At 38.9% G+C, this 22,921-nt stretch overlaps 1 protein-coding gene across 1 annotated transcript in view; it reads right to left on the reverse strand.

Moving 5' to 3' along the window:
• LOC127445110 (receptor tyrosine-protein kinase erbB-4-like) overlaps positions 1-22,921 on the reverse strand; it is a 333,014-nt gene that overhangs the window by 23,048 nt on the left and 287,045 nt on the right. Inside the window, exons 14-20 of the mRNA XM_051704909.1 lie at positions 18,866-18,959; positions 18,195-18,349; positions 17,401-17,445; positions 16,778-16,910; positions 9,598-9,720; positions 9,386-9,484; positions 7,964-8,149 (exon numbers count right to left, since the gene is read on the reverse strand). Coding sequence (XP_051560869.1) covers positions 7,964-8,149; positions 9,386-9,484; positions 9,598-9,720; positions 16,778-16,910; positions 17,401-17,445; positions 18,195-18,349; positions 18,866-18,959 — 835 coding nt within the window. The remainder of the gene's footprint in view (positions 1-7,963; positions 8,150-9,385; positions 9,485-9,597; positions 9,721-16,777; positions 16,911-17,400; positions 17,446-18,194; positions 18,350-18,865; positions 18,960-22,921) is intronic.

Genomic DNA, 22,921 nt, shown 5'->3' on the forward strand with positions numbered 1-22,921 from the left:
TCTCATACTTAAATCATATAATCCAGTACAGTTTGTAAGAGATTGAGTCAGTGCTGCTCAGAGCTACTTAAAGGCAGTCTTTAGGAATTTATTTCAGACTTAAAGGAATTTATGTTAACATGCATGAGTCAGACAAAAGCTAAGTCAAGAACACTGTTAAAATAAATTTTCTCTCTGACACTGAGATAGACATTCAACCATCCATCATACAGCTGCTTTAAGAGCCTCTGTTGCACACGTTTAGACAACTGTACTGTATATCACAGATTAGCTTGAGATCTCCACATATTGTACAACATAATTGCTCTTTTCCAAAACCTAGTTTGCTGCCTTGCTGTCAACTGCCTACATAGGCAACTGCCTTGGAATGGAATCCCATAAATAAGTGATATGGAACTCTCTACACAGGCAGCAAATTCGCACGGCACACACACAAAAGTGTTCCTAGCATGAAGCACACAAGAGATGTGACTCACAATTGATTCCAATAGAAAAACTATGGTAATACCATGGTACTTTCTTGTAAGTGCATCTTTCATGTGTATTCACTTTCCCACAAGAAATTTAACAGTATGTATCTTTTCTCCCCATTACGAATCTAAGAGCATCCTTGTGTGAGCGCAGCTGACATATTATTCAAAACTGATTACTTATGATGTTCAAACAGCCATAATATATATATATTAAAAAAAAATAATAAATGTGAGTGAGGTTTTTAGTCAATATAACTTGCTATTGTCAGCAGAAACTTTCCAAACATGGAGTGATATCAAGTAGTTCTCATGAACTTTGCACAACCAAAATCTTGAATCTTTCAACGGGATTCTTCATTCTGAGATAAAGAAAACTGGATTTTCTGGAATAAGCATTCAAACAACGAGCATGGCTGCTCGCTGCCTTTTTTATACAGAAGCTCTCTATTCCACCAAAGAGATGGGCTAGCCAGTGAGAAGCAACCCTTTGTATGTTCTGTTTGACTGAAGTCAGATTAAAGCAAGTGCAAACCCGGTCAAAAGCTACCATCATTTAGTATTATAGACTTCTTGCATGTTAGAGCGAGGAGCAGGTTTAAACATTGACGTGCATGTGAACAGGAGGAAGGGTTCGAGAAGCATCCCTAACCTCTGTTCTCTTGTTTTTACATCTTCGTTATTAGAGGTTAAGGTTTCTCTGGAGGAGAAGACAGAGGGCTCCAGCTGCACCCTATTACAACACTTTCCAACCCATGGCACTGGAATTAACAAATATTAGATGCACATGACCACCAGGGCTTAATTAACGTCGGAGAGATAAAGCTGCATCTACCAAGAGGAGGGTGGGCTGAGTGTTGCAATAAAAGAACACATCAAAAAACTCAAATGTAGAAAGATGCATAGGGGTGCAGAGGGCAAGGTTGTCAGGGTGGAGTTATGGAGGAGATTGCAGGGGAAAAGATATCTGAACTATTTCCTGAACACTTCCTGTTTTCTTTGATCTTGAATTGACTGGTTGTTGCTGCAACAGTTATATTTTATCACCATGGCTATGTTTGGAAATGCATAGAATAAAACTACCTACTCTTACTATGCCCTTTACAGAATGCAAATTTTCAAATGCAGGAGTAAATCCAATACAATTATATTTGAAATGTGCATTGTGATGTTATGCATACTGATTAACATACTATTTTTAAAGAAATAATGTGCAGTACATGTAGTTCTTTTCACTATTTATAGTAGAAGGCAATTATACCTTTCTCAGAAATATGACAGCAATTAAAGAGGATACAGTGACAAGCTGACAAGCACAGCTAAACAAATATGAAATAAATAATAATAATAATAATAAAAAAAATAGAAACAAAACTGCATGCATGTTTAGGTAGAAACAGAGCATGCATATGGCTACATTTTTCTGCAACCAAATGCATACATTACGATTTTAAAAACCATTCATGAACTTTCACATTTTGCATGAAATTTAATTACTCACTGCACTGCATGAAAGAATCATATTCAAAAACTCTCTTCAGCCCTAGATTGTAAATCTACATGCCCAACAGCATTGCCAATTTCCTGGATATGTTACAGAGGAGGAGTATAACATGACTGCACGCTGTCTGAAAAGCTGTAATGCGTGGGCAGCACAGGAGATTCATCAGACAACATGGTATAATTTGTGATAAATACACAGGAGCGATTTCCATCGTATGCTGGTGGAACAAAGAGAAATTATGACTAACCGTGTCATGGTGCACAAAGAAAAATACCAGAACAGGTAAAGCTGTATACCTGTGTTTTTTTTTTTTTTAGGTGTTTTTTTTAGCTGTTCAGTTTTTTTTTTATGTCCTTAATGCCAAGTCTTAAATTTCTGAAAGTAGTTTGCAAAAGAAGATGCATAAATATCATTCATTATTTATTAAGACCTAAGACTGAACTTTAAATGCAGCTGTGTGTTTCATCCATGATTTTATGGTGATACATAAAATAAATCTCTGTACTTTTAAAAATTAATTTGTCATTTTAATAGGCCATTGCTGAAAAAATTAAAATAAATGGCGACCAGTCACAGCACCTCCAAAATACACTTTTACTTATACCTTCAAATACATTATAACAACACTTTAAAAATAGTTATACATTAGTGTGTTCTTGAAATCAGGCAGCTATAAGATGAGAGTCTTTGATGTTTCATTATCTTACTTGGCATTTATCAGAGATATCTGGAATGAAAGGTTGACTGGCTTTTGACCCATTACTATATTTTGAATACACTGTCATTGCACAGTCTCTTTACACTGTCTGAAATGTCACTACTCGGGAAGCCTCTACACAATTTACATAAGTAAATGACAGAGATGCACAAATCGATCAAAGATTTAGTTCAAATAAATATTGTGTTGAAAGAGGCAGAGCACTAACCTGTTACCCTGCATACTCCTTTTGAACACAAACCCAATAAGGGACATATGAAAACTTTAATGGTTGAATTTAATGGATCCTTTTGTCATATCTTCTCGATCTGTTCCGACAAGATCCCCTTCCCCTGAGTACTAACCTCAACCCGGACTACACATCCCAGAATCCCCCCCTTCCCATCATTGACTCTCACACCTGATCTTCATTCACTAATCAACTCCCTGTGGATATAAACTCTGCTCTCACCACACTTCTCTGCAAAGTCTTGCCAATTCAACCCATTGTCTTGTATTTCTGAGCGTCTCTCTCTCTCTCTCTCTCTCTCTCTCTCTCTCTCTCTCTCTCTCTCTCTCTCTCTCTCTCTCTCTCTCTCTCTCTCTCTCTCTCTCTCTCTCTCTCTCTCTCTCTCTCTCTCTCTCTCTCTCTCTCTCTCTCTCTCTCTCTCTCTCTCTCTCTCTCTCTCCCCCCACCCCCACCCCTGTAAGGAAGTTCAGTCCTTCGTTTGGAAGGAAGAAAGTTCAAAAGAAAGGAGGTTCGGAAAGAGGTTCCTTAGTTTGGAAAGAAGTTTGTTTGGAAGTTCAGAAAGTTTGGAAGGAAGTCTGGAAGGAATTTTGTTCTCAAGTTCAGAAGGAAATTTGTTTATTCGGCAGGAGGTCCTTTTGTTGGTTCAGAAGGAAATTCAGAACAAAGGAAGTTTGGAAGAAGTTTGTTTGTTCAGAAGAAGTTGGTAAGGAAGTCAGTTTGTTCATTTGGAAGGAACAAAGTTCAGAAAAAAGGAAGTTCAAAAGGAACACATTTTGAAAAAGGAAGTTGAATGAAAGTTTGTTCATTGGGAAGTTTGTTTGTTCATTCATAAGGAAGGGAGGGAGAAAGGAAGGATGTTCGCAGGGAAGGAGGGAAGGTTCACATCAACTTATCACATAGCTGACAAAAGCGCACTTGGCTAAAACCCATGCAATCCTATGAGACTGAAATCAGATGACTGAATGGAAAAACATTGACATAAAAATAGTATTATTTCAGAGCTGGTTCAAAATTTCTTCTTTTGCCCACATCTTCAAAAGCAAATATTACTAAATCATTCATGAGCACACAGCCCTTTCAGCGGCAGGAGAACTGATGGCTGCTTGAATTAGCCCAGTTCACTCAAATCTGTGATGAGGACACATCAGCTCTTTTCATAGTGAAAAACACCATCTTGAAATGAATGATCCAATCAGACTTTCCAATCCCCCAAATCTAAACTCAAACATCTATTAGTGTAGTGGATACCTTAGTAATTAGATGGTTTCAGCCTTTTCTCCTTTTTATTTTTATTTTTTTTCAATGTGAACAGCAAGGCCAAATAAAGGTGCTTATTTATCTTGGATTAGGGATTGTTTGAGATGGCATAAAAAAGTTGAAAGTAGGCTTATGACAGCTCATGCACTAAAAAGTACAATTAAATTGAAGTAAACAACATAAATTTGGAGACTGGCGGTGGAAATAGCAGAAGAGATCTTTGTAAGATCTCCTGCACCATTAATTAATTGAGTTGGCTTAGTTAGATATAAACATGCATTGAGCACCTACACACAAAGAAAAACCTCAGAATGAGCATTTAACACATAATGTATATGATCAGTTTTGAGAGTTTGTGTCCTGTTGTTTCAGGAGCGATCTCAACGATGTTTTAAACCGTGCTCAGGTTTGCTGAAATACCAAAGTCTACTATCAAAATTCAGATTTAAATATAAACTCAAAATATTGCATGATAATCAGAGCTACAATATACACATTTATTTTATATTTTTAATTGTATACTGTATATTTTGTTAAGCTATAGCAACCTCTAAGTAATAATATGTTCTTAGTGGTTAATGGTAAAACATGGATGCAAATGATAATTGCTTGGGAAAGCACACATACTACAAATCAGAAAAGATTCAGATACCTACTTAGGCTCAATTTTAAAGTACTTTTTGTGATTTCCAGTGAAGCCCAAGGATCATTCCCTTAAAAATAAACTAAAATAAAACAATACTGAGAAACCTTAACCTATCACATTGATAGGGCTATGTGAGTAATAAGAATGAGCCGAGCAGGATATAGCCTAAGAATGAAATCAAGATGCTTAGATAAAAGTCTCTAACGTATAATTTGCTAGTGAATGTAATGATGAAAACTAGATTTTTTTTTTCTCTAATATATTTCTAATTTTGGCATAGCCATTTGCTGGCAGAGAAATGACTTTCCTGGGAATGATTCTAATAATAGCCATCATCTGATGAGTGTGTCACTTTTGATGCCAAGTTAGCCTCTAATCACACAGACAAGCTCTACCACAGCCATCCACTTTTCTCCATAGGGATGATCTTGGAAACAATATAATAACCATCTTTTATCCAATATACAAAAAGCAACTATAATTATATATACTCACAGTAAGGTACAACAGTCTGAGATAACTTGGGAAAATGCTTCTATTTTCTAATTTAATAAAAATGTTTTGGAAAAATAACATTATATATATATTATCATAGTAATATGTCCAAAGTTAAATAAAAATACAAAGTTAAATTAGAATTAAATTAAAAGAGTTAAAAATTTTATTAAAGAATTCGATTAAAAATGTACATGTACTAATCACAGCATGTTAGTATGTAACATCTCCAAATTTAATTAACTTGATGACCCATGTTATCCCAGCATGATTTGAGGATGCACCACAGAGCATCTTTTGCACTTCGCTCACAAATCAAACAATGTTATGGTTTGCAAGCAAGTTTACTCTACACAAGCTTCAACCAAGAACAACATTTAGGGGAAGAAATATTTTAGAGTACAGCGTAACATGAAAAATGTAGATTCACTATAGAAATTCCCATGATTTTTCCATGATTCTCAGTATTTTATTAATTTCCATTACTTTTTCAGGCCTGGAAAACACCATTTTAAAATTCCATGATATTTCCAGGTTTTCCATGACCGTGGGAACCATGTCAAAATGTGCTTACACAAAGGAGTTAACATGATCAATGCCACAATTTGATTATGTTTTAGTTACCAAGAAATTCTGCAGAATTTCTTATTCTGCATAATATAATTTCATGTCTTATTTTTTTTATTGTATTTTTTTTGTATTTTTTTTTTTACAAATTCTAAAACTTACTGTCTACTTTCAGATTAAAATTTAATTTCGAATAACAGATTTTAAATGTCAACTCAGACTTTTGAAAAGTATTATACATTTGTTGTAGGTTTTGAAAAGATGCAACAAATAAAATTAGAAATCAATCTAGACTATCAATCCATCCATCCATAATATTGAAAAACATTGCAGGTGCCAAAATCTGTCTCCTGTCTCGCTGACATCTTACTCTCTCTACACCTCAGCAGCAGCCACAGCCCGTGCATTTTAAGTCTATGACTTCAGTGCTATTCATGCCATTAAGAAAACACAGTTTCACAATGAATAAGACACCGTATGCCTATCATACATTACTGTCACAGTCTGTCTCCCTCATTCTCTTCAAGGACTCTTATTTTGAAGTTTTCCCCCGGACTCCATTTCCCAGGATTCACTGCCCTAATCACTCCTATCAGTTCATTATCATCTGCACCTGCCTTCTATTCCCTTGTTTGTTTCTCAGTGTATAAATACCCTCTAGTTTTGTTAAGTCTTTGTCAGTCCTTGAAGTGCTATGTTGTGAAGTGTCACATTTTTGTATTGTTAGCCTTACAGTTTGTTTTCCACTCCAGTGTTTGTTTCCACTCCAACGTTTATAATTAAGAGATTAAAAGGAATCCACTCCTGTGTCTCCTCTGTTCCTCTTCCTCTCCAAGAGACCAATGTTACAGTTACGTTGCGGTCAACTAATAATACCAATTGACATTTTAAAAACACGTCCACGCATGAAAGCCAGAACCAAGGAGGTCAAATACCAAGAAAAAGCTCTCAAATAATATTTGCGATTTAAATTTTGCTTGTAATAAATTGTTTTGTCAGGGTACATGGTTACTTTTCAAAACTTGATCCAACACTAAATGTTCAAGCAGCCTAATTTACACTTAGAAAACTCCTGATGTTGCTATAACAATGCAAAAAGCACTTACCAATTTTCTTGAAGTGAAAATCCACCCTCCTTTCCTGTTTAATCAATCGCATGATCATGCAGAACATCTCAGTTTTTTACATCCATAAGGATCTCTTTCTCAATGGCGATAGTTGCAGTGACAGCCGACTCGTCCGCAAGATCTCATACTCTTCGCTTTCAAATTACGTACATCACTTAAAGCGTGATTGCTTCACTCCATGCGAGCTAGAAGGCCTGGATTAGAACATATCCTAAAGACCACACCCACAAAGAACAAATAAATCAATCTGACTGGCTGATAAATCTGACAATCTGATTTTAGATGCCTATTCATTTGCCCTGTTGAGGGATTCAGCAGAAATTCTGAAGGCCTAACGGGGTGGAGCTCAGACTCACGCGCTGCTTCGGCTAAGGAGCATGGCTTCGGGCATGCAATTTGTGAAATGGTTGTCACACTTCGCTTGTAAGCATCGAGGAAAAAATTCTGATTGGATAAACTTTTTGTTTTTTGCTATTCGTTTGTAGATGAATTAGAAGTGGAAAGCGATTGAAAATACATAGGCAAAAAGGTCAATGAGAATGAAAAGATGAAAAAATATTTATTAGGCATGTTATGCCAGCAGAGAAGGCTTTGCTGGCCCTGAGAAATCGCCACTGCTCAGCAGTCATGTTTCATGTCCGAGCGTGAGAAAGCAACAGGTTTGCAAATTCACTCACAATGAAATAAGTCTGTGGTTTCTCTAAAAGCACAGCAGGAGAAGGTGACCATACCCTTTCACTACAGGCATGTTCTGCACGAAAGAAGCAGTAGAAGCCCCAAACTAAATGGAGTGGTTGAGAATCACAGGTCACTGGGATGAACACAGCAAGGTTATCTAATAGATGATTGAAGGGATTAATATCCTGAGGACCACAGCAGGTGAGAATCAAACACAGATCCAACCTTAAACTTGCTAGCTTGACTGTGAGATTCCATGCTGGGACTTTTACCTTTGCGATCTGTACGCACCAGTTGAGCAGTAACTGGGAGCCAATGTTCCCCTGATGCTCATGTACATAGTCCAGCAGACAGCCGTGGGGCATCAGTTGAGTGACCAGCTGGATAGTGGGACTCAAACAGACCCCTAACAGACGTACTAGATGAGGATGCTCCATGCTGGCCATGATCAGCGCCTCCTAGAGGGCAAAGAGAGAAACACAAGTACTTTAACAATTAATTTGTATATGCTGTTTTCATTAATAACCTGGAAGTTTTTGGTCAAACACACTCCCACAATTATACTTCAATTCAGTGACACTATATGTTGGAAGTTGAAAAAAAGCAGTAGGGTTGCCATTTGCCACACGAATATGGGATGCTTAAGCATTTTGAGCGCTTCAATACGGGAGGGAAGTCCCCCTCAAGTCACTAAAATCGAGCTTTTCGCCAATAAAATAAGGAACAATAGGCATTCAGTATGGGACGTCTTAATTTCAGGACGTCCCAGCTAATACGGGACAGTTGGCAACCCTTGACAGCATTGTAACATGTTATACTCCATCTAAAACTATTTTAAAAATATAATTATTGTATAATTATAATAAATTCAGTTTTTATGACCTTTTGTTATGATTTAAAATAATAAAATAATTATTATGATTTTTTTTTTTTTTTTTATAAATTCTGGGATTTACCAGTGTTACAGCATTAACCAGATTACAGAGTTTAGCTGTGCCATCATGCCATGTCGAAGTTGTAATATTGGATAGAACTTTACACAGATACGTTTATTACACGATTTTATCACACTAAAATCATGTTAACAAGTTTTGTTATGTTTATATCTTGTGGTTATACTTTCTTGTGTATGTTTATGGACTGGCTCCATTTAATTCCATTGTACTGTAAACCTGAATATTGCTTTTATGTATATAAAAATGGGATGAGTTGAAATTATGTTTTGTGGTAATCAATATCATGGTACAAATGCTGTCAATTGAGCTTAAATTGCATTGAACCCGGAACATTCCTTTAAAAAAATTGTGATCAGCTACAGCACCAATAAAATAAACCTTCCCTTACAAAGCAATATAACATTTAAACTTAAATCTTGAAGCAGAGTATTTTTATAAACCAGATTTTCTCTTTTTGTGCAATGGAACTGACAACTGTGGAACTGACAAAACACTCCCCAAAACTCACAGTTATCAGTGAGAATTAAGTTAATTAAGTTAAATTATTAAGTTATATTAATGAATGAATCTAATATAAAATTTTGAACATATTTTGCAAACAGTGATTGTGGTGCTTACAGTTATTCAATTCGAAGGTACAGTGAAAAGTTAATTTGCAGTAATTCACCCAATTTGTTATTTTGGAAATTATATATATATATATAAAAAAAACATAAGGTTTGACTGGGAAGTACTCACATCCATAAACTCAACATTGGCTTTTGGTCCTGTGCATTCATTGAGTATCTTTATGGCCACAGGAATCTTCACTGTTTCCCCTTCTGGAACCCAGATTCCCTTATAAAGAAGACATTGGAAGCAGTCAATTACAGTCTAAATCATATAAATAATTGATGTGGAAACACATCAAATTCATATACACACACAAACACTCAGCCTGAATGCAGTACCTTGTAAACAGTACCAAACGCTCCAGTTCCCAGGATCTTGACCCTCTTGAGTTCAGTCTCCTTCAATATACGTAGTTGAGCCTGGTTGGGTGCTGTGCCACTTGGCGTTAATGGCTCCACCAACTGCTCATAACAGCAGAACCAAAAAAGTAAATATCAACTTTAATTTTATCTGCCAAACACTCAATGACACCATTATGGACAGTTCCATATTTATTATTGGCATCACATACAATTGTTATCAATGTACAATTCATAACCGTCTTCTCCTGGGTTTTTGCCTGTTTAAGTTCCACTGCATGTATCCACTTTGCATGTTTCCATCCCATTCTTAGCTTGTAAAATGAACTCTAATCCATGCCCTCATAACTTTGTACCTTGACTATTGTAATGCCCCATTTCACAATGCCCCTAAACAATTACCAGATTAAAAATCATGCAAAATTCAGCATCTTTAGTTCTCACAAACACCAAGAACTCCACACATATCACTTGAATTCTATTCCATCTGCACTGGTTTGCCATCTCATCCCATATTCAGTTCAGAATAGTTCTCTTAACCTTCAAAGTTCTTCATGGCTTAGCACCTCATTATCTATATGAGCTACTGTATCCATACGCTCCTGCACATACTCGCCGGTCCTCAGAGTCCAGCTTCCTTTGCATTGATTTAAACTCTTCTACATGGGTGGCATATCTTTAAATGCTATGGCTACTGAACTATCAAATTCACTTCCACAGAGTCTTTGAAATATCTTCCCATTTCTACCTTAAACCTCAACTAAAAACTCCAGCCTGATCTTATGAAAATTATGTGACTCTGGTGACTGTAACTAGTTCGTAAGTGGGGAGAGGAGGAAGTGGGAGACGGCGAATCCAACTCAAAGGTAATTTTAATTTTTCCAACTCAAAAGCTTCCAACACACACAATTTATGCACTAACACACACACACAAGTGCAGGCTAGGCTCTCTCTCCCCCTCACTGGCATCTGGCTCGCTCTTAAATACATCTCCAACTCTCACTGCAATGACAAACAGCTGTTAAGAGACAATCATAACCAGGTGATGATCCTTACTGTTCTCATCTCCTGATCTCGCTCTCCATTCACAAGCCGGCGCTCAACCACACCCCTGCCACCACATACCCCCACCGCCCGACTCAGGCCAGGGAGCAATCCAGCCTGCCCAGTACTCTCCTCCCATTTCTGGAGAGGAATTCCGCAACAGCCATCTGGCCTCTGGCCTGTGGACCACCTCGAAATTAAAAGGCTGAAGAGCCAGATACTAACAGGTGATTTGCGTGTTGGTATCCTTCATTCGATGGAGCCACTGGAGCGGTGCGTGGTCTGAACAGAGGGTGAAAGCCCATCCCAAGAGGTAGTACCAAAGGGTGATGTAGAGCACCGGGCGCTCCTCCCCTTCGACCACCTGGGACAACACGGCTCCCAACCCCCTGTCGACGCTTTGGTCTGTACAACAAAAGGGAGAGAAAAATCAGCATGTAACAACGGCCCGCTACAAAGTGCAGGTTTCGCCTGCATAAAAGCCTGTTGGCATGGCTCTGACTACTGTACCGGGTCTGGGGCTTCCTTTTTAGTGAGATCGGTCAGCAGGCTGGTCATGCCCGAATAATTGGGCACAAACCTTATATAATAGCCAGCCAGCCCCAGGAATTTCTCACCTCCTTTTTGGTCTTGGGTATCGGGCAGGCCACAACCGCTGCGGTCTTATTAATTTGGAGAAGCACCTGCCCATGACCCAAGTGGAACCCCAGATTCCGTACCTCCACCCATCCAATTGGGCATTTCTTGGGGATTGCCGTGAGTCCTGCCCGTCGCAGCAACCTCAGAACCACCCTCAGGTGCTGCATGTGCTGTTGACAATCATTACTGAATATAATGATGTCATCCAGATAGGCAGCAGTGTACACAGAGTGCGGTCTGAGGACACGGTCCATAAGGCGGTGAAATGTAGCCGGGGCCCCAAACAAACCGAACGGAGGGGTCAAGAATTGGTGTAAGCCAAACAGTGTGGAGAAGGCCGTTTTCTCACTGGACATTGGTGTTAAGGGAATCTGCCTATAACCCTTCATTAAATCCAGTGTAGAATAAAAGCGAGCCATCCCAACCGATCGAGCAGTTCATCAATACGAGGCATTGGATACGCGTCAAATTTAGACACTGTGTTGACCTTTCTATAATCCACACAGAATTGGACCGAACCGTCGCTCTTCAGAATCAGCACCACTGGGCTGGCCCAGACACTGTGGGATTCTTCTATTACTCCTATAACTAGCTTGGCCTTTAATTCTTCCTGATCCACTTTTTTTGGTGCTCGGGTGATCGGTAGGGACGACTGCGTACCACTACCCCTGGGGTTGTTTCTATATGGTGTTTTATGAGGTTCGTACAACCGGGAAGGGGCAAGAACACGTCCGAGAATTCTCTTTGCAACCGGGCCACGTCCGTAACTTGCGACAGTGAGAGGTGGTCTCCGCAATTAACCGGGGTGCCTCGATTGGCTTTTAAGTTCACCTGCAGCCCGAGCTCCTGCCTCTCTGTTACCACCATTGCCAAAGCCACGGGGACCACCTCCCTCCACAGTTTTAAAAGGTTGAGGTGGTGCGAGTAATTTAGAGCTTGATGTGGGTAGTAATACAAGGACTTTATCTCCCTGTGTACATTCCCGTAGCTGAGCTCCCCTATTATACAGCTGAAACTGACGTTCTTGTAGCAAATTCTCCTGTGATAGTTGCCCCAATGTGTGGAGTTTTGCTCTCTGGTCAAGAACGTATTGAATTTTGTTTTTGCTGTTTGCAGGTCACTCCTCACAATATTCCCTCACGACATCTAAGACACTGTGAGGTTTACTCCCATACAATAATTAAAACAGGGAGAACCCTGTGGAGGCTTGAGGGACCTCTCGTACTGCGAATAACAGGGGTTCAAGCCACTTATTCCAATTCCGAGCATCTTCGTGCACAAACTTATGAATTGTGTTTTTCAGGGTTTGATTAAATTGTTCAACCAAGCTGTCTGTTTGTGGGTGGTACTCGCTTGTCTGAATCGATTTAATTCCCAATAATCCGTACAGCTCATGTAGTATATGTGACATGAAAGTAGTGCCTTGATCAGTGAGGATTTTCTTTGGAAGCCCCACTAGGGAGATGATTCTGAGGAGTGCCTCCGCAACACTAAGTGCTGAAATGATGCATAGAGGCACTGCTTCCGGATATCGCGTTGCATAGTCCACCAGAACCAACACAAAGCGATGTCCGCGTGCTGTCCACTCTAATGGCCCGACGAGGTCCATGCCAATTCTCTCGAAGGGGGCCTTGATCAAAGGAAGTGGGGCAAAGGCGCTCTTGGGGTGGCCGGTGGATTCACCAGCTGACATTCCCAGCATGCCACACACCACCTGCGAACATATCCGTGAATGCCTGACCAATAAAAATGGGCCATTAGACGGTTCAGTGTATTTCTCGCCCTAAGTGACCCGCCATTGAATTATAATGAGCCGCCTGGAATAACATTTCCCGACGGCTCTTCAGTATCAACAGCTGGGTTGTATCCTCTTTTGTCTGAGCATCCTGCATCTCTCGAACAACCGATCATTTATAATAGAAAAATGCAGATAGGTGAGTGCGATGTCTTGCTGAAGACGTTGACCATCAGTCATTTTCACTTGGTCGAAGGCGTGCCTAAGGGTCTCATCTTGCGTCTGCTCCAGAGAGAAATCCCTGGTGGGGAATCCTCTAAGGGCTGGGGAAGCCGAGGCTTCCCCCTCCCTTACGTCATCCTGACGCGGAGCTGACGTAGACGGCCCCGGCTCCACCTCCCCAGCCAGTGTATCGCAAATTCCCTTGTTACAGGACCCATCTGCACAAATTTCCCTTAATATAGTGGTAAATGCTGGCCAATTCATTTCCAAAATTAGCGGATGGGTGAGGCGGGGACTAACCACAGCCTCGACACTGTGTTTTTGTCCTCGGAATTGAATCATCACAGACACTACAGGATAATCGTGGATATCACCATGCACACACCTTACCTTCACCTTGTGACTAGCACCAAAAACCTCGTCTTGAACCAGGCATTGATGGATGGAATTTTAGCTGCAACCCGAAGGTATGTACTCCCCTTAATACTCACGGGTATGTGGTACGTCCCAGCTCGATCGGGGGCAGCCTGCGGTGCGTCAGGGACCCAAAACAATGTCCCCACCTCCATCACTGTGCATTGGTCCCGGAAATGCCCGGGCTCCCGGCAGCTCCAGCAGACCAGCCCAGACTTCATGCCCACATCCGCGGCAGTGTGTTCACCAACCTGGGAGTCAGAGCGGAGAGGGACAAGGGAAACTGGCAGGTAGTGCAGTCCCCGAGGCCGAGGAGCCAGTTTGGGAGGGGGGACCCCCCATTTCTGAGGAGGAGGAACAGGACGGAAAGAAGGGGAAGGAGGGGAGACAGGAGAGAGAGAGAGAAGGAGTCTTTGTTGCTCGGGTGTCCGGCCGACCCATTTCCTTAAGTCGGCATATACCAGGAGGTTCTCCGTTGGTAACTGCTGCACTGTGAGTTGGGCTTCCCTGGACAACAGTGGTATTAAACAGACCACCCACTGGGTGCTCGGCCATCCACAGGCCCCCACCATCTGCTCAAAGAGCTCCAGGAATGCCTCCGGATCGTCTTGTGGGCCCATCTTGACTAGCGTAACATGGGGCGGGGTGGTTGTGGGGTCCGGGATCGCGGCAGTAGCACCATCCTGGGGCAGCAAGTTCTGGAGCATCTGCTGGTCCTCTGCTTGGACCTGGTGGAGCACAATAAACCACTGCTCCTGTTCTGAGCGCAGCTTGAGGAGGGCCTGATGCTGTGACTGGTGGATGCTGATGAGGGTCTTGAGTGAGGTGAGGCATCCATGGTGCAGTTTTTCCTCCCTTAATCCCGGGTTTCGGTACCAGTGCAACAAGTTTGTAAGTAGGGAAAGGAGGAAGCGGGAGACGGCAAATCCAACTCAAAGGTATTTTTTATTTTTCCAACTTAAAAGCTTCCAACACACACCATTGATGTACTAACACACATACAGGTGCAGGCTTGGCTCTCTCTCCCCCTCACAGGCATCTGGCTCACTCTTAAATCCGTCTCCAACTCTCACTGCAATGACAAACAGCTGTTAGAGACAATCATTGCCAGGTGATGATCCTTACCATTCTCATTGCTGATCTCGCTCTCCATTCACGAGCTGGTGCTCAACCACGCCCCCACCACCACAGTGACATTTTTTGCAAAATGATATTGCATGGTTCCTTACATCTATTACAGCAAATCAGAGGTGAAATGTCCACTTAAAGCGAATAAAATTTTCTCCCAAACAGATATTTCGAGTTTTAAATCAGCAAATTTAACTACTTCCCTACCCTACACCTTCAAACTAAACCTAGCCGATAGTGTCATAAAAAGCATGTTACATGAAAAAAGCAATTGCTGAAGCAACCACATCATTTTGTGGTGCTTCTATGATATTTTCGGCTCACATGTTGACTCTAATGCTCTTCCGGGGGCATATTACAGAAAACTTCCTATCTTAAGTCTTAAATTAAGATCTGATCAGTTAAGTAAGGATTTTCCACAAATTCATATTACAGAAGCAAATCATAACTTGATTTAGGATTCTTATCTTATCTTACAAAATCATATCTTATCTTTAGTTAAGATATGATAATGCATTTAGGAAGTGTTATTCTGTAATAGCTTTTGTGAGAGTCCCCCAGCCACTGCAGGTTGCGTCAGGAAGGGCATCCGGTGTAAAAACCTGTGCCAAGTCAAATATGCGTATCACGGATGGTCTGCTGTGGCGAACCCTAATGGGAGCAGCTGGAAGAAGAAGAAGATTCTGTAAAGCTTTTGCCCTAAGTGAGATCCTAACTGAAACTGCCATAGTAACCAAGCAGATAAGATAGGATTCTAAAGTTAGGATCTTTCTGTAATGCACCCCCAGGACTCGTATCCTGGTCTTTTGAATCGCAAGTGCAAAGCTTTAACAGCTGAGCTGCCGCACATTTTGATCATGCTCAAACAAGCTTGTAAATATATTTGGTTATGTTACGCAACCATTAAAATGTATCACCTTACAAGTCATGTACTAAAAGTGTTTTGATTTCCTAAGATAGCATTGGATAAGGAACATGGGGAAAAGCAAGTGTTTATGATAATCTTCCGTTTTACTTGCAATTTATTTGAAAGGGAATCAAAGGGATTGTTGTTGTAGCACCTCGGCTGCTAATTTCACAAGGATACATACAACATATCACATAAAAATAATTTAAAAAAAAGGTACAGTAGATATAATAGTGTAATTCTATGAGATCAGGATGAAAAATTAATCTTCTTTTACAATATTATGTCCTCATCTCACTGTTGATTCGCTCCATTTTCTGCCTTTTCTGATTGTTCTTTTTTTATCATCTTATATGTCATTTTGTAGCTGTATATCAGTATACAGTATTCTCCTTTATAAATTGTAGAGAGACCTTGATCTTTGGAAAAGTATCAAACAAAAAAAGTGCATTATTGTTTTTGTAGTTCTAATAAGGCTTGATATGGATAGACTTCATTCTAAAGTAAACTGTTTATTGTCATTTCTGATACCATCTTTGAGAGTAAATGTTTTTTTTGTTTGTTTGTTTGTTTGTTTTTTCTGGTCTTTTAAAATAAACAAAATCAATTCTGCAACATTGAATTTATCAACAAAAAAAGAGGAACTGAAACCTTTGGAAAGAGTAGATCAATCTATTGGCTTTAAAATCCCTGACACAACTTCGCCCTGCAGATTCCATAATACTGACTTAAATTTTATATAAAATGCACACACTCAAACTCACACACATACTGGTTGCAGAATAATTTTGAAGTAGGCCTACTTTCATAAGTTTCCATTTAAGTATTTGAAAATGGCCTCCATTATTCCATTTGAGGTTTTCCCCCATTGAAGAGAGAGAGGCACTATCAAATGGAAAATTGAGACTGGCCATAGACCACAAAAACCCACACAAGCACCATCACACCAATTTCAGTGACCAGCTAAAGACATATTAGGTGTCCTCTATGGCCAAATGTTTATAAAATTAATACACCACCTCTAAACTATTCAAACCCGCTTAAAATGTTGGCAGATGTTTAGCTCTCACCTCTGTTTCTAGGAAACGCCGTAAAGCTCTTTTCTTCCTGATGCTCTTACGGCGGAAAAAGATAGCAAATCCGAGTGCCACGATTATGATCACAAACATGCCCCCAATCACACCAGCTGCAATCAGAGGAGTCCTGGAGAAAGAGAAACTGTAACTAACTATTACTTGATACAATGTTCTATTTTTATTTTATTTTTTTATTATTATTATTATTATTTTATTTTTTTGCATATGGTTCAGAGACAGATGTGACAGTGGTCTTCAACTTGAACATCAGTTAATAATGCTATTGTACAAATAACACATTCACTAATATATTTGTCAATTTTAAATATCATAATAAATTATTACAGATGTATCACTTAGTTAAAGTGTCTGACAATCGAGGGGTAACTGAGATAAAGTGGCCACCCTTATGTTGAATAAATGTAGAATATGTAGAATAAAATAGCTTTTTAAAATGGCTCAAACCCCAGTAAGCCTGTGCACTAATGGGGGCCTGATCATATACAGTATAGTATTTATATCAAAATTAAAAAGAGTGCCTTTTGCAGGCCTGGATTTTCAAGGATTGCAAATCAAAACAGATGCATAATATTGAAGAAAACATTCTGGATTTTTACCTGTCCAGCATCCCGATACAATCTTGGATCCGGGGGCCAGTACACCTACAACAAAGTGCCATATCATATTGATATTATATCTATACAAAGTTTAGATATTTGTGATACATGCTTTTCATACTGATTACTGTACTATGACTGGTATGTCCTGGGCTTAGGTCATTTTTATTGAGATCTTCATAAAAGTTAAAATACAAGCATAATAGTATAATGGTGAGAATGTTGCAAAAAAAAATAAAAATAAAAAACACTCATGTGTGGTAATAAACTTGCACCATGTCAACAGCTGATTTACACTCCTTTGTATGGGAGTTAATTCCCTCAGATGAGTCATCTAAATAGCCTGGTATCATCGAGTTCTACATTTAGAAATAATGCATGTTGGAGCACTGTCATAGTGACTGGATTCAGTAATCACAGTGAACACCATTGAAGAGCGCACACATGACAGTAACCAGCGGCGATGACTGTCATCCAAAAGATGAAGGGATTGGGAGCGCTTTGTTATGGTGTCCTAGAGCATCTCAAGAGCTTTGATTTGAGAGCCAAGACAGACTAGAGCGAAACAACGGTTCACACTGGGTGGATGTTTCGTGTGTGTCCATGTGTAATATGATCTTTCTTAGATCTAATGGAGATGACATTGAAGCCCTGTGGAACTGAACCCAAATTTGTCATCCCTCCGGGCAGATAAAGTTCAGCAAGTGGCATGTAATTGCTGTTTGAACGAATGAATTTCCACTGAACAAAAGAATGCCCTGGAGGATTTTGGATAAATACACATGGACTCTTACCCCTGGGTGCAGTTGGGGTGGCAGGGATGGCACTCATTGTTGGTCTCAGCATATTTGAAGATGAAGCTGTTTGCTCCCTGAAGACCATCAGGGCATTTCTCCACACAGTTGGGCCCATCTTTGAGATATAGGCACTTTGTACAATGGTCTGGACCCTACAGCATGCAAATAAAGTGCAACAGGAGGATGACTCTTTGAAAATCCAATTTCTCATAATTGTGACTTCATATCTAATCCTGTCTCAGAGAAAAAAATAAATTTATATATTGAGTTTTTATTTTTTAATTTAGTTTTTTATCCATGCCACATGAGTGCCTTGGATTTTTCTCTTTTTTCAATACTTCAAATAATACCATGGTACGCAACAAAACACATAGTATTACCCTGGTACGTTACATTCTCTGACAGCTCTGATTTTGCTAATTACACAGCTCAGGAATTGAGATGGACAGGCAGGTTATCATAAGAATCTGACAGCTTTGTTCATCTGCTTTCAAGACCACTTGCATTTTGAAGTTTTACAGGCAAAACTGAGGTAGACTATTAACGTAATTTACACAAACATCCATACTACCTAAAAATATAACAGTTGTCCCTGATGGTTAAATGGTAAGGGGCAGAAACATTGTAGATCAAAGGGTATTTGAAATGGCATTGCTTGCTTTACTTACAGGGCCATGACAGGTTACAGTTTTATCTTCTGCCTTTGCACACTGGCTGTCACACTCAACACACACAGAACCGTTGGCAAACTCTCGAACATCTCTGAAACATACAAAGCAAAAGGTTCATCACTATGAAATACAGTACATTCAGAGGAAAAAAGATTAAACAGTACCTTGTTTAGGGGTTTGCTCTAAACCCTAACCCCAAATATTAAATATCTTCAATTTATTCAGTCTGAGCTTCAAGCGAAATTTCAAACTCCATTTAAACTAATTACAGCATTTAGTGTGCCATCTATTTTTTGTTATTTGTAAACTTGCACAAATTTCCGTTCTCTTTCATTGACTGTCAATGAGTGCCTTTACATGCATGATCTTACACCGATTTTGCATAATAAGCCGACAACTTTTAAGGTCATGTAAACACATTAAATGGCTTTCCTTTATCAGGGTTAAGTCATAAGGTCATAAATGGTTTAAGCTTAAATTATCAACACCGGTAGATTTGCCAATTAGTTACTATACTGTAGATTGCCCATTGCCAATTTTGCACTGCATGTAAACACCTTTACTGGCATTTTTAGTTACCAGCTTATCCAGTGTACACTAGTGTTGTGCACATGCCTGTTTATGTTTTGACATCACAAGCAGAGAATAATCTGATGATTTCTAGACAAAACTGATTTTTGGTAGTTATCAGCATTTTGATGTGCAAGTAAACACGCTCATTGTTAGAATGTTCAGCATTCAAAATGTAACCAGCAGCGATACTAAATTGATACTAAAGCGATATTAAATACTTGATACTAAAACAATACTATTTGCATACTAAATTGCAACTGGTCTTCTTTTTCAAATCTATTTGCATAATGCATTGTGGTCCTGTTGGTCATGTGTGCCTTGCATGTTTTTACCTGAACATTGAGTCATTTTTAATGACAACGCCAAAGCAGCTTTTATGCAGCATTTCATTTACATAGAACTAAAGCCTAAAGCCTAAGTTTACTTAAAACTGTAGCACAATTGCTGCATATTGCTGTCTTGCAAGCACTGGTACTTTCCTCAGGAAATGCAAATCCAAACCTTACTAAACTATTTTAAATCTTATCTAAAAAATCATAAATAATAATAAAATGTTATATTTTCTTGTGAAGATTCCTTTATTCCTTATTTAACATTTATATTTAAGCATTTGGCAGATGCTTTTATCCAAAGCAACTTACAGTGTACTTATTACAGGGACAATACCCCTGGAGCAACCTGAAGTTAAGTGCCTTGCTCAAGGACACAATGGTGGTGGCTGTGGGGATTGAACCAGCAACCTTCTGATTACCAGTTATGTGCTTTAGCCCACTACACCACCCCCACTCATTGAAACATGCCAGTCAACCAAAAGCATTTTAGTGATGTATTTTTTGTTCCTTATTCATCCTCCATGTCATCTTAAATGATAACCATCTGTAGTGCAGACACAATATTCACACATTGCAGAGAACTTGGCTAATGTGCCAGTCAGCTAAGTAAAGTCCATAAAAAAAAAATAATGTCATTTTAATTGGGAAAATCTTTCTCGGTACTGGTCTGAGAGGCAAGAACAAACATCCCTCTTTAAATTTTATCTAAGCAGATGGCGGCTCAGATTGTGGTAGATACAGCAGAAGAGCTGCCTAGCGGAGCCATCAATACCCTTTCCTTTGTTCATTTACATCAGCCCGTGGTTCAGAGGGAGATTTTAAGAAGTGGTTCCAAGCAGGAAAAGAGAAGAGTCTCAATAAATGTGTCAATAAGAGAGTAAGGATCAAAGTAATCTCTTTGATTTTATAAAGTTGGAAATCGAGTAAACAAGCACTCATGCAAGATTAGAAAAGAAGCATAGTTTGAAGTTTCCCACACTGAAAATGTGTAATAATGCTGATGGATGTTAATGTTATGTCCCAAACCAACTACATGGACTAATTCATACTCTATATTCATTTTTATATTTTATTTATTCATTTATGTATTTTTTTTATTTTATTTATAATTGTATAATTATACATTTTATAATGTATTTTTAGTTTTTTTAACAACCATTTTCCATCCTCTTTTTGACACATAATAAAAAGGCCTGTTTTTGCTGCTGTTCCTTTTAAAAAAGCCCCCTCCACATGGGAAACAGTGTGACGGGTGTGCTGTTGGATCAGTGTACTTTTCAATTGCCCCATTCTTCAAAAACAGCCTCTTTGCAAAGCCTGCTTTAAGTTCTGAAAGTTACAGTATGTTTCAATGTCTAAAAAATTTGATTTCTCATGATATAACACCTTTAAGAAATAACGTATTACCAGTCAAATTGTTCATATTCATCCATGCTCAGAAGTCAACTGAAGTAAAGTTAGTGATATAAAATTGCTGCAGTAAATAAACAGAGTAAACTTTCAGGAAAAAAAGCTACTGTTTAAGGTGCATGTGCAGTCACTGGATTGGTATCTTAAAAGCAAACCTTTTTGTACCTCTAGTTAAAATTTTGGGTACATAATTGTACCCTAAGAACCTTAAGGGTACAGATATGCAGTGCTTGAATTGATTCTTTTGACATAGAGGTGTTTACATTTTTAAAGAGATGTGACAAATAGCCTGAAAATAAATTTCAAAGACATTAATTATTGTAAATAAACACTGCAGAAATGTACGTTTAACTTTGTACCTTTGTACAAGAGTGTACATCTAACTGCAATGAAATGTATTAAATTAATGTCAGTTAATGAATTACTAATTCTCTAAATAATCAGAAACTCTAACCCCAGTTATTTTAAGTAAAATATATATTTAACTAGTCTCAGTTCTGAACCTTTAGTTCATAGATTCACAACAATAAAAAGTGATTTAAAGCACAATTGATTGACTGTAATGAGACTCTTGCTCATTGTTTAAAATCCTGACACTCCCCCACAGCTGATTATTGTTTGGAACTAAATTACATTTTTCTACGATGGGGAATCCTATTCAGATATTGGTCAGAGTTGGGAGTTGCCATTGTTTAATGACTACAGCAGCAAAGCAGTGCCAACCAAAGAGCTCTTCTCTGAAACTCCCAGCAGACTAAAATGTAAATTTGTTGTCGGATGACTGTTTCCTTTTTGTCATTCACAGATGGCAGTGTGTTTTGAGTACTAGAGACAGGCCAAGTAACAATTAGCTGGATTTTGGCCTGTGCAATAGCCTACCACTGGCCAAAAAGTGTTGACTTGTAACTTTTAGATGAAAGCCATCCCCCTTACTTTTTTATTTAAATCTTTTCTTTCACATCCCCAAGGCAGAAGTTTATATATGATTGTGTTTAGAAAGAGACTAGGGGCTAGGTGCAATCTAAATGACAGATAGTATTGATAAAAGAATCCTGCAGTAACCGTGGCAACACCATTTGATGTGTAGAAATGTACAAATCAAAACGGTGAAATACAGATTTTATTTCAGGGCTTTTTCCCACTTTCTATTGACAGACATAATTGAGAGAGGACAAAAAAGCAAAGGGAGAGAGAGATGGAAACAGGCTGGGAAAATTACCCGGGCTGGACTCGAACCCGGGTCTCCCACATGAACACCCACCAAGCAATACATAAAATATATTAAATATATGTATAAAAAGAAGAACAAACGCTATTCAGTATGCAAATATTATGATGACTTTCTTGCTACTGTTTAGATTTTTTATAATACAACACATTCTAACAATATAAGTGGATGTGAGATTTTTAATAAGCTTAAATCTTAAATTTGTAAAAGAGTACACTAGATAGGAAACATAAGGGCAAAATCATCTACAAAACAAAGTTTTAATAAGACTGATCAAAATGTGAATTCGGCAGCAGAAAATTCTGCTACAAGCAACACGAATGCATATTTTATTAACTCTACACCCTGACCCAAATGCCAGCCCTAAACCTAACCATCAGTGAAGTGAAAATTTTATTTTAGAGCAAAAATGCAATCTCAGAATATTGCTAACCATTGTTTATGGGAACTTGATTACTTTCTGGTTTCCATGGGAACATAACCCATGTCTCGGAGGTTTCTCGAGCAACA

Source organism: Myxocyprinus asiaticus, chromosome 8 (assembly GCF_019703515.2).
Source record: "Myxocyprinus asiaticus isolate MX2 ecotype Aquarium Trade chromosome 8, UBuf_Myxa_2, whole genome shotgun sequence".
NCBI lineage: Eukaryota > Metazoa > Chordata > Actinopteri > Cypriniformes > Catostomidae > Myxocyprinus > Myxocyprinus asiaticus.